Below are 16,845 nucleotides of genomic sequence, written 5' to 3' on the forward strand. Positions count from 1 at the left end.
GTCACTCACCACTCACCACTCACTCACCAACTCACCACCCACACCCAACTCACTCACCAACTCCCTCACCACACCCAACTCACTCACCCACTCCCCAACTCACTCACCCTCACCAACTCACTCACCCACCACCACCTCACTCACCAACTCACTCACCACTCACCAACTCACTCACCAACTCACTCACACACACCCACTCACTCACACACTCACTCACCAACTCACTCACACTCACCAACTCACTCACCCACTCACCAACTCACTCACCAACTCACTCACCACTCACACTCACTCACCACCTCACTCACCAACCCACCACCACTCACACTCACCAACTCACTCACCATCTCACCAACCCACTCACCAACTCACTCCACCACCACTCACACTCTCCAACTCACTCACCAACTCACCAACACTCACCACTCACCAACTCACTCACAAACTCACTCACCAACTCACTCACAACTCACTCACCAACTCACTCACCACTCACCAACTCACTCACCACTCACCCACTCACTCACAAACTCACCAACTCACTCACCAACTCACTCACCAACTCACCAACTCACTCACAAACTCACCAACTCACCACTCACTCACCAACTCACTCACCAACTCACTCACCACTCACCAACTCACTCACAAACTCACTCACCAACTCACTCACCAACTCACTCACGACTCACCAACTCACCCACCAACTCACCCACCAACTCACTCACCAACTCACCACAAACTCACCAACTCACTCACCAACTCCACCAACTCACTCACAACTCACTCACCACTCACTCACCACTCACCACTCACTCACAACTCACTCACAAACTCACCACTCACCAACTCACTCACCACTCACCAACTCACTCACCAACTCACTCACAACTCACCAACTCACTCACCAACTCACTCACCACTCACAAACTCACTCACCAACTCACTCACCAACTCACCAACTCAATCACCCAACTCACTCACCACTCACCAACTCACTCACCAACTCAATCACAACTCACCAACTCACTCAACAACAACTCACCAACTCACTCACCAACTCACCACTCACCAACTCACTCACCAACTCACCAACACTCACCAACTCACCAACTCACTCACTCACTCACCAACTCACTCACCAACTCACACACCACTCACTCACAACTCACCACTCACCCTCACCCTCACCACTCACTCACACTCCCAACTCACTCACAACTCACCAACTCACTCACCAACTCACTCACCACTCACAAACTCACTCACCAACTCACTCACCAACTCACCAACTCACTCACCAACTCACTCACCACTCACCACTCACTCACCACTCAATCACAACTCACCAACTCACTCAACAACTAACTCACCAACTCACTCACCAACTCACTCACCACTCACCAACTCACCAACTCACTCACCAACTCACCAACTCACTCACCAACTCACTCACCACTCACCAACTCACTCACCAACTCACTCACCAACTCACTCACCACTCACAAACTCACTCACCAACTCACTCACCAACTCACTCACAACTCACCAACTCACTCACCAACTCACCAACTCACTCACCACCTCACTCACCACTCACCAACTCACTCACCAACTCAATCACAACTCACCAACTCACTCAACAACTCACTCACCAACTCACTCACCAACTCACTCACCACTCACCAACTCACTCACCAACTCACCAACTCACTCACCAACTCATTCACCAACTCACCAACTCACTCACCAACTCACTCACCAACTCACTCACCACTCACCAGCTCACTCACCAACTCACCAACTCACTCAACAACTCACTCACCAACTCACCAACTCACTCACCAACTCACTCACAAACTCACCAACTCACTCACAAACTCACCAACTCACCAACTCACTCAACAACTCACTCACCAACTCACTCACCAACTCACTCACCAACTCACTCACCACTCACCAACTCACTCACCAACTCACTCACCAACTCACTCACCACTCACCAACTCACTCACCAACTCACTCACCAACTCACTCACAAACTCACTCACCAACTCACTCACAAACTCACTCACCAACTCACTCACCAACTCACTAACTCACTCACAAACTCACCAACTCACTCACCAAATCACTCACCAACTCATCCCCCCCTCTCCCCCCTCCCCCCCTCCCCCCCCCCAGACGTGGCACAGCAGCGTGGGGTGGAGGGAGATTTGCTGCTCTGTGACCTGGGCCAGGGCCTCAACTTCCCGCCCCGGAGCCTTCCATGGCGCCATCAGGTGATGGGACACTCACACAGAGAGAGAGAGAGAGAGCGTGTACACACACACATAGTGTACACACACAGTGTACACACACATAGTGTACACACACACACAGTGTACACTCACACAGAGAGAGAGAGAGCGTGTACACACACAGTGTACACACAGAGAGTGTACACACACAGTGTACACACACACACAGTGTACACTATGTGTGTACACACACATAGTGTACACATACACACACAGTGTACACACACAGTGTACACACAGAGAGTGTACACACACAGTGTACACACACACAGTGTACACTATGTGTGTACACACACATAGTGTACACATACACACACAGTGTACACACACACACATAGTGTACACACACATACACAGTGTACACAGAGAGAGAGAGAGAGTGTACACATACACAGTGTACACACACAGTATACACATACACAGTGTACACACACAGAGAGAGAGAGAGAGAGCGTGTACACGTACACAGTGTACACACACACACACAGTGTACACACAGTATACACACACATAGTGTACACACACAGAGAGAGCGTGTACACATACACACAGTGTACACACACACACACAGTGTACACATACATAGTGTACACACACAGCGTGTACACACACACACATAGTGTACACACATACACTGTGTACACACACAGTGTACACACACACACACAGTGTACACACACTGTACACACACACACAGTGTACACACACACAGCGTGCACACACACAGTGTACACACACACAGTGTACACACACACAGTGTACACACACACAGCGTGTACACATACACATAGTGTACACACACAGTGTACACACACACAGTGTACACACACACAGCGTGTACACATACACACAGTGTACACACATACAGAGAGAGCGTGTACACACACACAGCGTGTACACACACACACATAGTGTACACACATACACTGTGTACACACACAGTGTACACACACACACAGTGTACACATACACAGAGAGAGTGTGTACACATACACATAGTGTACACACACAGTGTACACATACACATAGTGCACACACAGAGAGAGAGAGAGAGCGTGTACACACACAGAGAGAGCGTGTACACATACACATAGTGTACACATACACTGTGTACACACACACACAGTGTACACACACACACAGTGTATACATACACAGTGTACACACACACATAGTGTACACACACACAGCGTGTACACATACACATAGTGTACACACACACAGTGTGTACACACTGTGTACACACACACAGTGTACACACATACACAGAGAGAGAGCGTGTACACATACATAGTGTACACACAGTGTACACACACATAGTGTACACACATACAGAGAGCGTGTACACACACACACACAGTGTGTACACACACACAGTGTACACACACACACACAGAGAGAGCGTGTACACATACACAGTGTACACACACACATACACAGTGTACACACACACACAGAGAGAGTGTGTACACACACACAGTGTACACACACATAGTGTACACACACACACAGAGAGCGTGTACACACCCACTGTGTACACACACATAGTGTACACACACACACACAGAGAGTGTGTACACACTGTGTACTGTATGTGTGTGTGTACACACATACAGTACACACACACATACAGTACACACATACAGTACACACACACACAGAGCGTGTACACACACACTGTGTACACACTCACATACACATAGTGTACACACACACACACAGAGAGCGTGTACACACACACATACACATACAGTACACACACACACACAGAGCGTGTACACACACACATACACATAGTGTATACACACACACACAGAGAGTGTGTACACACACAATGTGTACACACTCACATACACATAGTGTATACACACACAGAGAGCGTGTACACACATACACACACTGTGTGTACACACACTGTGTGTACACACACAGTGTGTACACACACATACACAGTGTACACACACATACACAGTGTACACACACATACACAGTGTACACACACACACAGTGTACACACACACAGAGCGTGTACACACACACAGCATGTACACACACACAGTGCGGATCTTTATCTGTCTTTGTGTGTGTGACTGTGTCTGTGTGTGTGTCTGTGTGTGTGTGTCTGTGTGTGTGTCTCTCTGTGTGTGTGTCTCTGTGTGTGTGTCTGTGTGTCTGTGTGTGTGTCTGTGTGTGTGTCTGTGTGTGTGTGTGTCTGTGTGTCTGTGTGTGTGTCTGTGTGTGTGTGTGTCTGTGTATCTGTGTGTGTCTGTGTGTGTGTCTGTGTATCTGTGTGTCTGTGTGTGTGTGTCTGTCTGTGTGTGTGTCTCTGTGTGTGTGTGTGCGCTGTGTGTGTGTGTGTCTGTGTGACTGTGTGTGACTGTGTTGTGTGTGTGTCTGTGTGTGTGTCTGTGTGTGTCTGTGTGTGCAGCATCTCAGCCCTACAGTGGCTATGTAATGCTGACTGCGCTACTCACAACCCACAGCGGCGTCTACGCACACTGTTCACTACCCTTTACTCCTGCCTGGTAACACCACCACCACCACCACCATCACCACCACCACCATCATCACCACCATCACCACCACCACCGTCATCACCACCATCACCACCATCACCGTCATCACCACCATCACCACCATCACCACCATCACCATCACCACCACCATCACCATCACCACCATCACCACCACCATCACCACCACCATCACCACCACCATCACCACCACCATCACCACCATCACCACCATCATCACCATCACCACCATCACCACCACCATCACCACCACCAACACCACCATCACCACCACCATCACCATCACCACCATCACCACCACCACCACCACCACCATCACCACCACCATCACCATCACCACCATCACCGCCACCATCACCACCACCACCATCACCATCACCACTACCATCACCATCACCACCACCATCACCACCACCATCATCATCACCACCATCATCATCACCACCACCATCACCACTACCATCACCACCATCATCATCACCACCACCATCATCATCACCACCACCATCATCATCACCACCATCATCATCACCACCACCATCACCACTACCATCACCACCATCATCATCACCACCATCACCCTCACCACCATCATCATCATCATCACCACCATCACCATCACCACCACCATCACCACTACCATCACCACCATCATCATCACCACCACCATCACCCTCACCACCATCATCATCATCATCACCACGACCATCATCATCACCACCATCATCATCATCACCACCATCACCATCTTCACCACCACCATCACGTGATATTAATGACGTTGATGATTATTTTTATGTTGATGTTGTTGATGATGTTAATGATAATGTTGTTGATGTTGTTGATGATGATGTTGATGTTAATGATGTTTTGATGTTGTTGATGTTGATGATGATGTTAATGATGTTGATGATGTTAATGATGTTGATGTTGATGATGTTAATGATAATGTTGTTGATGATGATGATGTTAATGATGTTGATGATGTTGATGATGATGATGATGTTAATGATGATGATGTTAATGATGTTGATGATGTTAATGATGTTGATGATGATGATGATGTTAATGATGTTGATGATGATGTTGATGATGATGTTGATGATGTTGATGATGATGATGATGTTGATGATGTTGATGTTGTTGTTGATGATGATGTTAATTATAATGTTGATGATGATGATGTTGTTGTTGTGTCTCTAGGAGCGAGGAGCTAGAGCTGTCTTTCAACTCTACCCAGAGAACGCACAGCAGGTGATGGGGGGTGATGGTGTGGTGATGGGGGGTGATGGGGGGTGATGGGGGGTGATGGGGGGTGATGGGGGGTGATGGGGGGTGATGGGGGGTGATGGGGGGTGATGGGGTGGGGTGATGGGGGGGTGATGGGGGGTGATGGGGGGGTGATGGGGGGTGATGGGGGGTGATGGGGTGGGGTGATGGGGGGTGATGGGGTGGGGTGATGGGGGGTGATGGTGATGGGGGGTGATGGGGGGTTGATGGGGGGTTGATGGGGGGGTTGATGGGGGGGGTTGATGGGGGGTAATGGGGGGGTGATGGGGGGTGATGGGGGGGTGATGGGGGGTTGATGGGGGGGTGATGGGGGGGTTGATGGGGGGGGTTGATGGGGGGTAATGGGGGGGTGATGGGGGGGTGATGGGGGGTGATGGGGGGGTGATGGGGGGTTGATGGGGGGTAATGGTGGGGTGATGGGGGTGGTGATGGGGGGTGGTGATGGGGGTGGTGATGGGGGGTGGTGATGGGGGGTGATGGTGGGGGGTGATGGTGGGGGGTGATGGTGGGGGGTGATGGTGGGGTGATGGGGGGTGATGGGGGGGGGGGTGATGGGGGGTGATGGGGGGGGGGTGATGGGGGGGGTTGATGGGGGGTGATGGTGGGGGCGGGGGTGATGGGGTGGTTGTACTATAGTGGTTGTTGTTGTGGTGGTTGTTGTGGTGGTTGTTGTGGTGGTGGTGGTGGTGGTTGTACTATAGTGGTGGTTGTACTATAGTGGTTGTTGTTGTGGTGGTTGTTGTGGTGGTGGTGGTGGTTGTACTATAGTGGTGGTTGTGCTATAGTTGTTGTTGTGGTTGTTGTTGTGGTTGTTGTACTATAGTTGTGGTTGTTGTTGTGGTGGTTGTTGTTGTACTATAGTTGTGGTGGTTGTTGTTGTGGTTGTTGTGGTGGTGGTGGTTGTACTATAGTGGTGGTTGTACTATAGTTGTTGTTGTGGTTGTTGTTGTGGTTGTTGTACTATAGTTGTGGTTGTTGATGTTGTTGTGGTTGTTGTACTATAGTTGTTGTTGTTGTGGTTGTTGTTGTTGTTGTACTATAGTTGTTGTTGTGGTGGTTGTTGTTGTACTATAGTTGTTGTGGTTGTTGTTGTGGTGGTTGTTGTTGTGGTTGTTGTACTATAGTTGTTGATGTTGTGGTTGTTGTTGTGGTTGTTGTGGTTGTTGTTGTACTATAGTTGTTGTTGTGGTGGTGGTTGTACTATAGTGGTTGTTGTTGTGGTTGTTGTTGTGGTGGTGGTTGTACTATAGTGGTTGTTGTTGTGGTTGTTGTTGTGGTGGTTGTTGTACTATAGTTGTTGTTGTTGTGGTTGTTGTTGTGGTGGTGGTTGTACTATAGTTGTTGTTGTTGTACTATAGTTGTGGTTGTTGTTGTGGTGGTTGTTGTTGTACTATAGTTGTTGATGTTGTTGATGTTGTTGTGGTTGTTGTTGTGGTGGTTGTTGTACTATAGTTGTTGTTGTTGTACTATAGTTGTGGTTGTTGTAGATGTTGTAGTTGTTGTGGTTGTTGTGGTGGTTGTGGTTGTTGTGGTTGTTGTGGTTGTTGTGGTTGTTGTTGTAGTGGTTGTTGTGGTTGTTGTAGATGTTGTGGTTGTGGTTGTTGTGGTTGTTGTAGATGTTGTGGTTGTGGTTGTTGTTGTGGTGGTTGTTGTGGTTGTTGTAGATGTTGTGGTTGTTGTTGTGGTGGTTGTTGTGGTTGTTGTAGATGTTGTGGTTGTTGTGGTTGTGGTTGTTGTGGTTGTTGTGGTTGTGGTTGTTGTGGTTGTTGTAGTGGTTGTTGTGGTTGTGGTTGTTGTGGTTGTGGTTGTTGTGGTTGTTGTTGTTGTGGTTGTTGTGGTTGTGGTTGTAGTGGTTGTTGTAGTGGTTGTAGTGGTTGTTGTAGTGGTTGTAGTGGTTGTGGTTGTGGTTGTTGTGGTTGTTGTAGTGGTTGTTGTGGTTGTGGTTGTTGTTGTGGTTGTGGTTGTTGTGGTTGTGGTTGTTGTGGTTGTTGTGGTTGTTGTGGTTGTTGTGGTTGTGGTTGTTGTGGTTGTTGTAGTGGTTGTAGTGGTTGTTGTAGTGGTTGTAGTGGTTGTTGTGGTTGTGGTTGTTGTTGTGGTTGTTGTTGTGGTTGTTGTAGTGGTTGTTGTGGTTGTGGTGGTTGTGGTTGTTGTAGTGGTTGTTGTGGTTGTTGTGGTTGTTGTTGTGGTTGTTGTTGTTGTTGTAGTGGTTGTTGTGGTTGTGGTTGTTGTTGTGGTTGTTGTTGTGGTTGTTGTAGTGGTTGTTGTGGTTGTGGTGGTTGTGGTTGTTGTAGTGGTTGTTGTTGTGGTTGTGGTTGTTGTTGTGGTTGTTGTTGTGGTTGTTATGGTTGTGGTTGTTGTTGTGGTTGTTGTAGTTGGAGGTGATCACTGCTCAGGCTACTCGTTGTGGCTTCACTGGAGGAGTCGTCATAGATTACCCACACAGCACCAGCGCTAAGAAGTGAGTTACCACTCACCACTCACCACTCACTCACCACTCACTCACCACTCACTCACCACTCACTCACTCACCACTCACTCACCACTCACTCACCACTCACTACACCACTCACTCACCACTCACTCACCACTCACTCACCACTCACTCACTCACTCACCACTCACTCACTCACTCACCACTCACTCACTCACCACTCACTACACCACTCACTCACTACACCACTCACTCACCACTCACTCACCACTCACTCACCACTCACTCACCACTCACTCACCACTCACTCACTACACCACTCACTCACCACTCACTCACTACACCACTCACTCACTACACCACTCACTCACTACACCACTCACTCACTACACCACTCACTACACCACTCACTCACTACACCACTCACTCACTACTCACTCACTACACCACTCACTACACCACTCACTCACCACTCACTCACCACTCACTACACCACTCACTCATTACACCACTCACTACACCACTCACTCACTACACCACTCACTCACCACTCACTCACCACTCACCACTCACTACACCACTCACTCACTACACCACTCACTCACCACTCACTCACTACACCACTCACTACACCACTCACTCACCACTCACTCACCACTCACTACACCACTCACTACACCACTCCATGTCAGTTAAGTTTATTTATTTGATACAGCCCTGCAACCGCTACAAACAATAAAACACAAAAACACGAACAACAAAAACACCTTAAAGTGACTCCTGCTATGTGTGACTCTGTGCAAAACAGAAAATCCAGTGGAAAAAAACCATCAAAATATTCCTGAAAAAAAAGCACCGTGTACACCACCAACGTTGTGTGCAAAAATCCCAGTGGGATGCAAAGTCAAACAACAACAACAACCACAACAACCACAAGACGACTTTAGATTAAGGCCATCAGTCTAACTCTGTACTATAACAAAACAAACATGGCCAAACCAAAAAACGTTTTCGAAATCTCGATTTAAAGCTTCCGTGACTGCAAGGATTCATCTTCTTTGGTTCTTTCGGTAAAGTCACCACCACCACCACCACGTAGAATGAGAATAAAAATAATAAGTTGATCAAATAAAATAACGCGGTAAAATTCTCACGACGTTTCGGCCACAACACAAGCGGCCCTTCATCAGGTGAAGGGACCAGGCTGTCTGGAGGACAGCGCTGGAGCGAACACAGCCAAGCTCAGACCGCGACCTTTAAGCTGTGTGAGAGGAAACAAAGCGCCTTGACAAAGGAATTAGCATAGAATTTAGCATTGAATTGGCTGAGTGATTAGCTTGTGACTGGTCACAGAAATGGCTATGTTAAAGTCAAAGCATACACATCCACAGAGGCACCCCTTGACAAAGGAATTAGCATAGAATTTAGCATTGAAACAGCCGAGTGATTAGCTTGTGACTGGTCACAGAAATGGCTATGTTAAAGTCAAAGCATCCACATCCACAGAGGCACCCCTTGACAAAGGAATTAGCGTAGAATTTAGCATTGAAATAGCTGAGTGATTAGCTTGTGACTGGTCACAGAAATGGCTATGTTAAAGTCAAAGCATACACATCCACAGAGGCACCCCTTGACAAAGGAATTAGCATAGAATTTAGCATTGAAACAGCTGAGTGATTAGCTTGTGACTGGTCACAGAAATGGCTATGTTAAAGTCAAAGCATACACATCCACAGAGGCACCCCTTGACAAAGGAATTAGCGTAGAATTTAGCATTGAAATAGCTGAGTGATTAGCTTGTGACTGGTCACAGAAATGGCTATGTTAAAGTCAAAGCATACACATCCACAGAGGCACCCCTTGACAAAGGAATTAGCATAGAATTTAGCATTGAAACAGCTGAGTGATTAGCTTGTGACTGGTCACTGAAATGGCTATGTTAAAGTCAAAGCATACACATCCACAGAGGCACCCCTTGACAAAGGAATTAGCGTAGAATTTAGCATTGAAATAGCTGAGTGATTAGCTTGTGACTGGTCACAGAAATGGCTATGTTAAAGTCAAAGCATACACATCCACAGAGGCACCCCTTGACAAAGGAATTAGCATAGAATTTAGCATTGAAACAGCTGAGTGATTAGCTTGTGACTGGTCACAGAAATGGCTATGTTAAAGTCAAAGCATACACATCCACAGAGGCACCCCTTGACAAAGGAATTAGCATAGAATTTAGCATTGAAATGGCTGAATGATTAGCTTGTGACTGGTCACAGAAATGGCTATGTTAAAGTCAAAGCATACACATTCACAGAGGCACCTAGTACAAATCAAACAGGAGAATTTAGCATTGAAATAGCTGAGTGATTAGCTTGTGACTGGTCACAGAAATGGCTATGTTAAAGTCAAAGCATACACATCCACAGAGGCACCCCTTGACAAAGGAATTAGCATAGAATTTAGCATTGAAATGGCTGAATGATTAGCTTGTGACTGGTCACAGAAATGGCTATGTTAAAGTCAAAGCATACACATCCACAGAGGCACCCCTTGACAAAGGAATTAGCATAGAATTTAGCATTGAAACAGCTGAGTGATTAGCTTGTGACTGGTCACAGAAATGGCTATGTTAAAGTCAAAGCATACACATCCACAGAGGCACCCCTTGACAAAGGAATTAGCATAGAATTTAGCATTGAAATAGCTGAGTGATTAGCTTCTAACTGGTCACAGAAATGGCTATGTTAAAGTAAAAGCATACATAATCCACAGAGGCACCTCTTTACAAAGGAATTAGCATAGAATGTAGCATTGAAATAGCTGAGTGATTAGCTTGTAACTGGTCACAGAAATGGCTATGTTAAAGTAAAAGCATACATAATCCACAGAGGCACCTCTTTACAAAGGAATTAGCATAGAATGTAGCATTGAAATAGCTGAGTGATTAGCTTGTGACTGGTCACAGAAATGGCTATGTTAAAGTAAAAGCATACATAATCCACAGAGGCACCACTCACTCACTACACCACTCACTCACTACACCACTCACTCACTACACCACTCACTCACTACACCACTCACTCACTACACCACTCACTCACTACACCACTCACTCACTACACTACTCACTCACTCACTACATCACTCACTCACTACACCACTCACCACCCACTCACTCACCACACCACTCACAACCACTCACTCATTCACCACTCACCACTTACCACCGCTACTCACTGCTACTCACCACTGCTACTCACCACCTTTGTCTCTCCAGAATCTTCCTGTGCCTGTTTTCTGGATCCCAGAGCGTCCTTCCCAAGGTAATGAGTCAACAGCAAACTATCTAACTAATCAACTAACTAATCAACTATCTAACTAATCAACTATCTAACTAATCAACTATCTAACTAATCAACTATCTAACTAATCAACTATCTAACTAATCAACTATCTAACTAATCAACTATATAACTAATCAACTATCTAACTAATCGTCTAACTAATCATCTAACTAATCAACTATCTAACTAATCAACTATCTTAACTAATCAACTATCTAACTAATAAACTATCAACTATCTAACTATGAACTATCTAACTATTCAACTATCTAACTAATCAACTATCTAACTAATCAACTAACTAATCAACTATTTAACTAATCAACTATCTAACTAATAAATGAACTCGTTAACTCGTTAACCCATCAACTCTCTTGCAGGCTCTGGGCTGTGAATCGGAGTCGGAGCAAAGATCACAAGCACAGTTCACAAATCATCGGTAACTACTCACCCACTCACTCACTCACCCACCCACTCATTCACTCACCCACTCATTCACTCACCCACTCATTCACTCACCCACTCATTCACTCACCCACTCATTCACTCACCCACTCATTCACTCACCCACTCATTCACTCACCCACTCATTCACTCACCCACTCATTCACTCACCCACTCATTCACTCACCCACTCATTCACTCACCCACTCATTCACTCACCCACTCATTCACTCACCCACTCATTCACTCACCCACTCATTCACTCACCCACTCATTCACTCACCCACTCATTCACTCACTCACCCACCCACTTTCATCCACCCACTCATTCGCTCATTCACTCACTCACTCACCCACCCGCCCACTCACCCGGCCACCCACTCACCTGCCCACTCACTCACCCACACGTACACATACACACATACACACGTACACATACACACGCACACATACACACGTACACATTGGTGTACACACACGTTTACACAACAACAACAACAACAACCGCCATTCGCCACTAAGTGGCGGTGACGTCACCACGACGCTTGTGCCAGGCTATGTGCACCCTGAGGCCACGTGAAGTGTCGAACGCCCGCTGGCAGGAGGTCACGGGGCAGACCCAGGTGCCACACACGTGTACACACACGCGTACACACACGTACACACATACGTATACACACACGTGTACACACACGTGTACACACACACACAGTAGGTGTACACACACAGTGTACACACACACACAGTGTGTACACAGTGTACGCACACACACAGTACGCACACACACAGTACACACACACACAGTACACACACACACTGTACACACACACTGTGTACACATTGTATACACAGTGTGTGTGTACAAGTGTACACAGTGTGTGTATACACAGTGTGTACACACACATTGCGTACACTGTGTGTGTGTACACTGTGTGTGCGTGTACGCACACACAGTGTACACACACACAGTGTACGCACACACACACACACAGTGTACGCACACACACACAGTGTACGCACACACACACAGTGTGTACACTGTGTGTGTGTACACACACACAGTGTACACACACACAGTGTGTGTACGTACACACACAGTATGTACACAGTGTACATACACACAGTACACACACACACTCACACCCTCTTTGTCTCTCCCAGGCTGAGGGCTAAGGCTGCCCGGGGCTCCTCCATCAAGAAAAGCCGCGACTGGATTTTGGAAAAGAAGGAACGGAGGCGTCGCCAGGGAAAGTGAGAGACTCCGGATCCACAGACGCTCGCTCCGCTCCGTGTCACCCCGCTCCGTGTTTTACCTCCACGTCACTCCCCTCCACGTCACTCCGCTCCGCGTTTTACCTCACGTCACTCTGCTCCGCGTCACTCCGCTCCGCGTTACTCCGCTCCGTGTTTTACCTCACGTCACTCCGCTCCGTGTTACTCCGCTCCGTGTTTCACCTCCACGTCACTCCGCTCCGTGTCACTTACTCCACTCCGTGTTTCACCTCCCGTCACTCCGCTCCGTGTCACTGACTCCGCTCCGTGTTTTACCTCGCGTCACTCCGCTGTGTCACTCCCCTCCACGTCACTCCGCTCCGCGTCACTCCGCTCCGTGTTTTACCTCACGTCACTCCGCTCCGTGTCACTTACTCCGCTCCGTGTCACTTACTCCGCTCCGTGTTTCACCTCCCGTCACTCCCCTCCGTGTCACTCCCCTCCACGTCACTCCGCTCCGTGTCACTCACTCTGCTCCAGGTCTTGTCAGGATGTGAGTCTGACTGTTGTTGTTTGTTGTTGTTTGTAGGGAAGTGAAATGCGACTCAAAGTACACCGGGAGGAAGAGGAGACCAAAGTTCTAACGCCCCAAATCATCAGCCGCTGAACTCATCCAGAGACCCGGAATCCACGAGACTCTGGGACTCTGAGACACTGAGACTCTGAGACACTGAGACTGAGACTAAGACTCTGAGACTGAGACTCTGAGACTCTGAGACACTGGGACTCTGAGACACTGAGACTAAGACTCTGAGACTGAGACTCTGAGACTCTGAGAGACTGAGACTGAGACTCTGAGAGACTGAGACTCTGAGACTGAGACTCTGAGAGACTGAGACTGAGACTAAGACTCTGAGACTGAGACTCTGAGACTCTGAGACACTGGGACTCTGAGACACTGAGACTAAGACTCTGAGACTGAGACTCTGAGACTCTGAGAGACTGAGACTGAGACTCTGAGAGACTGAGACTCTGAGACTCTGAGACTGAGACTCTGAGAGACTGAGACTCTGAGAGACTGAGAGACTGAGAGACTGAGACTCTGAGACACTGAGACTCTGAGACTCTGAGACTAAGACTCTGAGACTCTGAGACACTGGGACTCTGAGACTCTGAGACACTGAGACTGAGACTAAGACTCTGAGACTGAGACTCTGAGACTCTGAGAGACTGAGACTGAGACTCTGAGAGACTGAGACTCTGAGAGACTGAGACTCTGAGACACTGAGACTCTGAGACTAAGACTCTGAGACTCTGAGAGACTGAGACTCTGAGACACTGAGACTCTGGGACTCTGAGACTGAGAGATTGAGACTCTGAGACTGAGACTCTGAGACTGAGACTCTGGGACTCTGAGACTGAGAGATTGAGACTCTGAGACTGAGACTCTGAGACTGAGACTCTGGGACTCTGAGACTGAGAGATTGAGACTCTGAGACACTGAGACTCTGAGACTGAGACTCTGAGACACTAAGTCTCTGAGACTCTGGGACTCTGAGACACTGAGACTGAGACTCTGAGACACTGAGACTAAGACTCTGAGACTAAGACTCTGAGACTCTGAGAGACTGAGACTCTGGGACTCTGAGACTGAGAGATTGAGACTCTGAGACTCTGAGAGACTGAGACTCTGAGACACTGAGACTGAGACTCTGGGACTCTGAGACTCTGAGACTGAGACTCTGGGACTCTGAGACTCTGAGACTGAGACTCTGAGACTCTGAGAGACTGACACTCTGAGACTGAGACTCTGAGACACTAAGTCTCTGAGACTGAGACACTGAGACTCTGAGAGACTGACACTCTGAGAGACTGACACTGAGAGACTGACACTTTGAGACTCTGGGACTGAGACTCTGAGACTGAGACTCTGACACTGAGACACTGAGACACTTGGAGACTGAGACTCTGAGAGACTGAGACTCTGAGAGACTGAGACTCTGAGACTCTGAGAGACTGAGACTCTGAGAGACCGACACTGAGACTCTGAGAGACTGACACTGAGACTCTGAGAGACTGACACTGAGACTCTGAGAGACTGAGACTCTGAGAGACTGACACTTTGAGACTCTGAGACTCTGAGAGACTGAGACTCTGAGAGACTGAGACTCTGAGAGACTGAGACTCTGAGAGACTGAGACTCTGAGAGACTGAGACTCTGAGAGACTGACACTTTGAGACTCTGAGAGACTGAGACTCTGAGAGACTGAGACTCTGAGAGACTGAGACTCTGAGAGACTGAGACTCTGAGAGACTGAGACTCTGAGAGACTGAGACTCTGAGAGACTGACACTTTGAGACTCTGAGAGACTGAGACTCTGAGAGACTGAGACTCTGAGAGACTGAGACTCTGAGAGACTGACACTCTGAGACTCTGAGTCTCTGAGACTCTGGTCTCAAGACCCTGACCCTCTAAGACCCCGAGGATCCTGACACTCTGAGACAGACCCTGAGACTTTGTCTCCGCGGGCATCTTGCCGAGTGTGTGAGTGAAGTGACCGTCTTCACATTAAAGTGTGACCGTCTTCACATTAAAGTGTCAGTCTTCACATTAAAGTGTCAGTCTTCACGTTAAAGTGACCGTCTTCACGTTAAAGTGACCGTCTTCACGTTAAAGTGACCGTCTTCACGTTAAAGCGACCATCTTCTGCGTGGTGGTCAAAGTGTCCCTGGTGACACAAGTGGCTGTTGCTAGCAATAAGAGCAGCCCAGATCTTAGCAACACACAGATCCCCCATATAGCCTTAACAGACTGTAGGGGCAAGTGCTGTTAGTGAGCACCTATGAAGGCCGGAACGGTACACGAGGGGGTGGGTGGCCAGCACCACGCCCGACCGCCTTTGTCTCCCTTGTGGCAATGTTTACACACCGCACCAGGTACTCATTTGAGGCCGAGTCGACCTAGGGGAGGCCCGGGACCGGTTCAGATAATCTTCACCTGTGTTGGCCGTGAGCGGGAATCAAACCCGGGTCGCCAGGTTCATAGCGCAGCGTAGCGCTAACTGCTACACTATCGCTCCCCTTACACTGCCACACAACCGCCATTCGCCACTAAGTGGCGGTGACGTTACCCTGAGGCCACGTGAAGTGTCGAACGCCCGCTGGCAGGAGGTCACGGGGCAGACCCAGGTGCCACTGGTCGACTGACTGAGACGACTGGCTGATGCACCACCTGTGCCCCCTACTGTGTCAACCTGCTGTGCTTTAGCCACCCGGCGCTCCGCTCGTTGTTC

The 16,845-nt window shown here is 48.2% G+C and overlaps 1 protein-coding gene across 1 annotated transcript; it reads left to right on the plus strand.

Moving 5' to 3' along the window:
- Nucleotides 1-2,180: 2,180 nt before the first annotated feature.
- BUD23 (BUD23 rRNA methyltransferase and ribosome maturation factor) lies at nt 2,181-16,148 on the plus strand (the record flags this gene model as incomplete). Its single annotated transcript, XM_076057804.1, is given in 9 exon segments — nt 2,181-2,252; nt 2,254-2,282; nt 4,729-4,825; nt 6,038-6,088; nt 8,497-8,582; nt 11,830-11,875; nt 12,277-12,335; nt 13,502-13,591; nt 14,142-16,148. Coding segments are annotated over 9 exon segments (585 nt in total), but the record flags the coding sequence as incomplete, so codon positions are not given.
- Between the last annotated feature and the right edge of the window lie 697 nt (nt 16,149-16,845).

This window comes from Petromyzon marinus, chromosome 84 (genome assembly GCF_048934315.1).
Source record: "Petromyzon marinus isolate PM22_M1 ecotype Great Lakes invasive population chromosome 84, UKy_Petmar_22M1.pri1.0, whole genome shotgun sequence".
Taxonomy (NCBI): Eukaryota; Metazoa; Chordata; class Hyperoartia; order Petromyzontiformes; family Petromyzontidae; genus Petromyzon; species Petromyzon marinus.